Raw genomic sequence first — 7,582 nt, 5'->3', positions numbered from 1 at the left:
TATGTGAACTTTATGTAGAATAAGTTATGAACTGTGAAGACTGCCATCAGTCCAGGATTCTTGAAATCACAACATCTTGATACTCAAAAAACATATTTTTCAGGATTTTGGGGGTGGGGAAGGATGCTTTGAAATCATCTTTCCATTCCTACAGGTCACATAACATCCTTGTAAGCTGGGTCTTAGGTAACTCAGATTTTATCCATAAGGCATGGACAAACTTCGGTCCTCCAGGTGTTTTGGACTTCAACCCCACAATTCCTAACAGCCTGTAAGATGGCTGGGATTTCTGGGAGTTGAAACCCAAAACACCTGGAGGGCTGAAGTTTGCCCATGCCTGATCTAGATCCTGCAAAAGTCCACCCTGCTTCTGGAAAAACAGCACCAACATTTGTTTTTGAAAAAAACATTCTCTTTCCCCGGGTATCTTTACACACACAAATGGTAAGCAGAGACTATGTGCTTTATATCCACGTGAAAATACGTTTTCTTTCATATTTCCACCAGTGAAAACGTAAGTTGCTGTGTAGGCTGCAAAAATGCCAGGTGACAGAAGCTGTTTGTGTGTTGTCCAACGCTGAATTAGGTCACCATCCAGTTTTCACAGTATGCCACGTTAGTAGTCTTGAGTAGCCCAAGGACTCACAGTGGCATGACTGCTAGGCCACAGGGGGCTATGAAACGCTGCTCTTATTTGTTCCCAATCATTGGGAAATAAATGGCAGGGGGTTGGATTGGATGGCCCGTGTGGTCTCTTCCAACTCTATGGTTCTATGAATAAGGTAGCCCATGGTCCCTCACTGCTGCATCTCTGATAGAAAAACTGCATTGCTGATGGCAGTTCAGCTTCCAGAAAAAGCTTGGCAGATTAATTTTTTTCAGCCATGGGAATGCCCCTTTCCCTCTCCCAAGAAAACTTGGAATCTCCCATAGAGGACCAAACTTCACCAGGATCTGACAGGCTCAAGAAACTCCTTTGGATCTGGATGCTACAACAGAAGGCACCCAAGACCTGTGTCAGCCAAGAAAAGCCTAACACAAGCCAGATACAGCCTAAACATTGAGAAACTTACTGGAGCCATAGAAAAGGCTCATCAGGAATCTAGAAAAGTTATTGTACTCTCTGCCTTTTTGTATGAAAGGCAGAAACAGAATCCTTGGGGAAATGTGGCTTGAAACAGAAACAGAATCCTTGGGGAAATGTGTGACTCGAGGTTGGGGTTTTTTGTGATCATCTATCTAGTGTGAATTGTTATCCCTGGAACATCCCAGACATCAAAATGTCAAAGTTTAAGAGCTTTGACCTCAAGCCTTGTTCTTTTTTCAAAACTAATCACCGAGTTAAGAGAAGTCTAGCCCAAGTTGAAATGAATGCAACCCTGAAACAAACTGACCCCAGAGCCACTGACCAACACAAGGTTCTTTGGTATTCCTCCAAAACCTGTGTACCATCGTTCTTATGCTAAATGGCCCAAGAGACTAGCCCTGGCTGAAGTTACTACTACAGGACCATCATGGAAATAACTCTTTGTTTAAACAGAAAAGAAAAAGAGACAGATCAAAGAGAGAACAACATTAAGAAAATGTGGACTTTGGCCTTTTTTTCACTCAATGATGCCCAAGGTTTCCCCAACTCACCCCCCACCCTCATGGGTTGGTTGCCCCCTCCTGTACTCCAGTTCTTCTGTGTGGCCAGACAAGACTAGTTTGCCAACATGGATTCAGTAGTAAAAGCAGAGGCCTGAGTTTGAGGTTTGCATGACAGTTCAGTTTTTTGTTGTTGGAAGAAGACCAGATGGGCTAAATGGGAGTAATCTTTCCAGTAACTGGACAAACCAGGCTGTAGTTCACAGCTGAGGAGGATTAGGGGTTCTTCTGTACCAGGGGTATCATTTTAGGTCTTCATTCTGCATGACCAAGTGGGGAGAGCCAATTTTCCTCCATAAAACTTAACACCTGATGCTTGAAAGAGGAACCATCACTTTGTATTTTGTACCACCAGGCAGTTGTTTGTGGGATAGGATGCTTAGGACTCTGAGGATGATCGGGAGACACTCTGGATCAACGTTTTATATATGGTAGAGTTCAGAAAACGGGGATAGGAGTCTCTATGCATTAGGGTGTAGATCTGTAGCTGTGCATCATCAAATGTGTGTGAGGATGGCTCCTGCATCTTGCGGTTGATGCCTTCGCGCACACGCGAGTCCAAGCTGACCTGAATAACAGGAGAAAAAACACACAGGGGGGAAATCATATAGAAAGAGAAAAGGAAGGCTAGAACCGATGCAGAGTAAGAGGACCATACTAGGATATGAAACAAAGTATGACAGCATCAAGACTTACAATTTGGAAACATGTGCTCTTCTGGGTGTTGAGAGTTAACAAAGTGTTCTAGGTTTTTGATCCTTAACTGAATAGTCATCATTCTATTTTGTGTTAGTGTAGTGGCAACATAACAGTAAATCCACCCTAGGGTTTGTTTGGGTTTTTTTTATAGGGTAAAAGGAACTATCTAACATACTGAAGCAAATTTGGGACTCGGTTTAGTACGCTGGATAGCTCAACCTCATGCAAATCTCTTTCAAAATCTGAATTAAAAACTTGGCTTCACCTCTCCTGTGACATGGAAGCCACTAGCTATCAAGATGTTTCTGTATTCACTAAGTGAATACATACTTCCTTTCTACTGTCCCAAAGCTACAATCAGCTACAGTGGATGGCCTTAGGTTCATGTATTATGAAAGAAGGACAAAAATGTCTTGCTTCCTATTTTTTTTCCAAACAATGCATACTTTTAGCACTAGTCTATTCCAAAAGGCACTGAACTTTGGCTTTTAGGGTACAGTAAAGACACCATCCTTCACTATATAGGACTGTATTGATAGCTGAGAACATTGCTTCCAAATGACAACAAATCTAAATGTAGGGCTGTTTATTCTGAGTGGTCAATCTCTATATCCCACACACAATGACAAAAAAGGTAGAGGCACCAGCAACATCAGAGCTGCTCTTCTTGCTCTTTGTATTGGTTCTCTCCAAGACAACAACTACGAAAAACAGCAAAATCACCTATACATCTTGACCTTTCCCTCTAAGTAGCTGTGCAGAGTGGGTTCACAGAAGAGGGCAAGGAAGTGGGTCATTGTAACAGCTGCAAAAGGTATCAGGTCCCTATCTGGTTGAAGGAGCGCAATTCCCCAAGAGCCTCCCCAAATCTGGACCCAGTTCAGTCTCTAAAGGATGGAGGCTGTGTCCACCCTCCTATTATGCCTGGGACTAACTTCAGGCTTATTGTTGGGAAAGCTTATTTCTTAAACTACAATTCCATAGATGCTTAGTCAGCATGGCCAGTGCCCATGGTGGATTCTTGTAGTCCAAAAAACATAACTTTAGTAAGTTAGGCTCCAACTGAGGAGTCAATTAAGCCCCATAAGCATTGTGCATTGACTTATTTTCATTGTTGACATTTAGCTCTCATGTCATTAGGACAGTAGATCCACTCTGGATTTTAGTATAAACTTTAAAGGAGTGTTTCCGGGTGCAAAACCTATTTAGAGATAGAATTTAGTATCTTGGACAGCTCATTTAAAGTGAGGACCAAAAGACTCAAAGCAGATGCATTGGAAGCCACCAACTTCTAATGCAACAGACAACTTGTATACAAGCTCTTTGTTATGGTAACCCCATGAATTTCACAAGGTGTTTGCCATTGTGTTCCTCGAAACATAGACTACAGCACCAGGGATTCCTTGGCAGTCTCCCATCCATGTATGACTTTGAGCTACCTGAAACAATAAAATCTAGTACCTCCTTGGGTGAAAGAATGGAGATGTAATCCTCATAGATCATCCGTGCCTTTTCCTCAATGGCGTGCTTGTTGCACTCGCTTTTGAGTTCCTCGCAAGCCAGCCAAAAAAGCATATTCTCCTCGCTGTACTCAGTCCGTAAGAATTCCCGGAACACGTTCCTGCCAGCTGGGTTTTTCATCAACTTGTCGAATGACTGCGACCAGCACTTGATTTCCTCAGAGGTCGGCTTGGCACTGTAGATGCAGCCCGGCCCATCCACCAGGAAGCAGCGCCCAAGGAACCACAAGGAATAGGAGGGGAAGAACCAGAGATAATTCAGTGAGATTCCACCCAAGTCCTGCTGAATCACAGCACTTTACTCCAGGATGTAGTCTGGTTGGTGATTCTTAACACTTTGCTGCATCTCCAAGTACAAAATACTGGGCATAGCCTTGAATATGTGCATCTTTCCATATGGACATTTAATTCCTTAATGATTATTCTAGATTTTTTTTTCTTTTGCAACTCTTCAAGTACAACATTTTAGCTCTATATTTATGTATCTATTTCCCAGCTGTTCTCTCAACTTTGGACCGAATGAACCTTTTTTTTTTAAAACACCCCGTAATGGTGAGAATTTACTATCACAGTTACGAATGTGTAACCTAGATCTCGCACATCCATTATAGGTTTTTCCCCATGGTCCCTACATATTCATGGCTATGGCACTACTAATAAAGATTCTCCAAACAACTATGAGTGATGGAAGTCTGTTTTCCTTTCATTTGAGTTGCAACATACGGGCATATCTATTCCAATCTTGCCTGTGACCTCCAGTGTGAATGGAAAGGTCAGTTTGAAATGTTTCAATGAAAAGATGTTTTTTAATGGCTTTATTACTTAATTTTTGTCTTGTTTCTTACCTTCCTTGAGGAATGGTGAGATAAAATTCATTTAAAAAAATAAAATCCATAAATATGTGTGGCTGATAAGGATACTACACAATTGGTCATGTCTGTTAGCTGGTTTGAATGTTAACCCATTAAGGAGAAGGTGAGATAGAAAAACAGCAATAACATTAAAAGTGAATTAATTTTTTTTAAAATGGGCTGGACAGTTCCCTAGTCCTAGAGACACAGTCATGAAATTGTGGAACACAATATTCCTATATATGACTAAAAGGCAACTCACCAGGATTCACAGTTTGGAATGGTCTCCAGTTTGGTGTCTCGTGATGCCCTCCATGCCCGCTCTCGATCTTCATTCCTAACAACCGAAAAGGCAAGGGAAAAGATGGTATAGATAGACAAAACATCACAATGAAAGCCCTGTGGGGCCAAAAGCTCAATTGGAAGAAGATTTCACTTCTGTAAATGAAGAATCCACAAAAGCTTCAGCCAACTGAAACTTTTTTTCCTTAAAGGTGCTGTATGAACTTTTGTTACTTTGGCTGAGATAGACAGAGCTTCCTCCTTGGAAATAGATTAACCAGCATGCGGTTCTTCTCAGACACCACTAGAGGCCAGTGTTTGCCCACAATTTAGGAGACAACAGGAGTCCAATTTGTGCATCCAGAGATGAATACAGTAAATACATGTATTTACTGTAGTAAATGCAGTAAATACATGCACTACAGATGGACCCCGAGGGCCATCCAGTCTAACCCCCTGCCATGCATACAATCCAAGGCCTCCCAACAGATGGTCATCCAGCCTCAGCTAAAAACCTCCAAAAAAAGGTGACCTCTTGAGGCAGCATATTCCACTGCAAAATAGCTCTTGCTATCAGGAAATTCTTCCTAATGTTTGGGTGGAATCTCTTTTGCTGCAGTTTAAATCCATTGTGTCCTAATTTCCAGAGCAGCAGAAAAAAACCTTGCCCCTCAATGTGACATGCTTTCAAATATTTAAATATGGATATCATGTCCTCTTTCAACAACCTCTTTTCTAGCTCCCTAAGCCATTCCTCATAGTTTCCAAACCTTTGAGCATTTTATCTGGACACCTTCCAGCTTGGCAATCTTTGAATTGCTTTGCCCAGAACTGGACACAGCATGATTCCAGGTGCGGTTTTACAAAAGCAAAATAGCTATTACTGCCCTTGATCATATTGTTATCATCATATTGTTATTGATGCAGCCTAGAATTACATTGACTTTTTAAGTTACTGAAGCTTCTACTCGCATGTTTCGGTCACCTTTTCCATGACCATGGAGGGCAACCCTTGGGAAAGCAGAGGCTCCTTCATTTGTGGAAGCTCTCCACACACCTAGGAATGCTGCAGAGCCAGCCTTCTGAATGATGTGCTGTGTCTCCATGGATATGGCTGCAGGGCTGTGTTGCAACCTCTCCAACTGTGCCTCCCCGGGGCAAAAAGGCTTTCTTGACAGGCTCCAATACTGGCAATTCACATTTGAAACAAGTTGCAGAACTGCATTATTTTATATTTAGAAATCTTATCTTTTCAAAATCCAATCATGTTCAGTGTTGTTTTTCCCGTTTTGGGCATCATAGATGTAACCCTTGGTGTGCAACCGCAAAGAATGGAGGAACCTCTAGAAAGCTCAACTGCTTTCTGCTGTGTTACTTGCACAATTTGATTAGTTTACCATCCTTACCCAATCTCATAGAAAGTACAACTGTAGATCTTTGATATATATCTCTATCTAAATTGCCAAGAAGGCTCCAGCCATATATCACCTGCTTGGTTTATTTTGGGAATGTCGATAAATATATTGCTTTTACCATTCAACTGATTTAAGTCAGCAAAAATGTTCATGTGCTCCCTTTTGCAATAAGCAGACTGCAGGACAAGTTGCTGGAGCTTTATTAAAAAGCCAAAATGTGTCATCCTTCCTCCTACCTTGGGCTGTCCCTTACAGTTGAGGCATCACCAGGAACAATGGTGCCAGTGTGCACATTTCATTGCCCACCCACCCTCAGAGGGCAACGAACCATGCAGGGAAAGAATGAACCCATCGAACGCCTCCTTCAAATGAAGCAATTTTGAATGCTCTGACTTGAGCACAAATTTTACTTCATGCCATAAATTATCAAAAATATTGTATAAAATAAGGTTACATTTTAAGTTGTATATAGAACATCAATGAATTGTAGGTTTAGACTTGGACCCACCCCCCAAGATATCTCATTAAATACATACATGAAAATAGAGGTACGGTATTCCAAAATGCAAATAATAATAATAATAATAATAATCCTAAAGCACTTTTGTTCCCAAGCATTTTGAATAAGGGATACTCCACCTGTCACCTGTACCTCCATTTCCTTCCACAGCCTCTCTCAAAATAGGGAAAGGACGTGATGCAGTAACACTTTCCGCCATCATTTTGAGAGGAACTGCAGAGGAAAACGGGGTGGGCTAGTATTTGATGTGGGCAATGTGGTCCATGGGGGGGGGGGGGGAATCTCCTCAATACAGTTGCCCACTTCTGCTTTATCAGGTTTCAGAGGTCTTTGTCATCCCTGCTGTTTGAGATCTTCGGCATGTCAATGTTGTGCTCTGCCACTGAGCAGTGACCCTCCTCTCATGCGGTGATCAGAGATCTGCAATAAAGCTGACACTCTGGCTAAGATGCTATAGCAAGGAAACAGAGCATAACTTTGCACTCATGGAGTTACATGGCAGCTGCATTATACATTTGCTTAATTTCAAGTCATTTCTGACTTGTGGCAGCCATAATGTGAACCAATTAAAGGCTTTTCCTGGCAGAATTGGTTCCAAGGAGGTTTGCTGTTGCCTTCCTCAAAGTGTGATGTAACCAAGATCACTCA

At 41.9% G+C, this 7,582-nt stretch overlaps 1 protein-coding gene and 1 long non-coding RNA gene across 5 annotated transcripts in view; both read right to left on the bottom strand.

The window, feature by feature from the left end:
- LOC134298543 (uncharacterized) overlaps positions 1 to 7,582 on the bottom strand; it is a 243,715-nt gene that overhangs the window by 104,102 nt on the left and 132,031 nt on the right. The gene's annotated exons all lie outside the window — the stretch shown is intronic.
- rgs19 (regulator of G protein signaling 19) overlaps positions 1,513 to 7,582 on the bottom strand; it is an 84,543-nt gene continuing 78,473 nt past the window's right edge. For all 4 annotated transcript variants that reach the window (XM_008110212.3, XM_003220718.4, XM_062979067.1 and 1 more), the window contains 3 exons: positions 4,980 to 5,054; positions 3,808 to 4,042; positions 1,513 to 2,215 (listed from right to left, as the gene is read on the bottom strand). In XM_008110212.3, coding sequence (XP_008108419.1) covers positions 2,027 to 2,215; positions 3,808 to 4,042; positions 4,980 to 5,054 — 499 coding nt within the window. In that variant the 3' untranslated portion in view covers positions 1,513 to 2,026. The remainder of the gene's footprint in view (positions 2,216 to 3,807; positions 4,043 to 4,979; positions 5,055 to 7,582) is intronic.

This window comes from Anolis carolinensis, chromosome 4 (genome assembly GCF_035594765.1).
Source record: "Anolis carolinensis isolate JA03-04 chromosome 4, rAnoCar3.1.pri, whole genome shotgun sequence".
Taxonomy (NCBI): Eukaryota; Metazoa; Chordata; class Lepidosauria; order Squamata; family Dactyloidae; genus Anolis; species Anolis carolinensis.
Note: the sequence above shows the minus strand (reverse complement) of the source record. Positions and strands in the feature narration are given on the sequence as shown.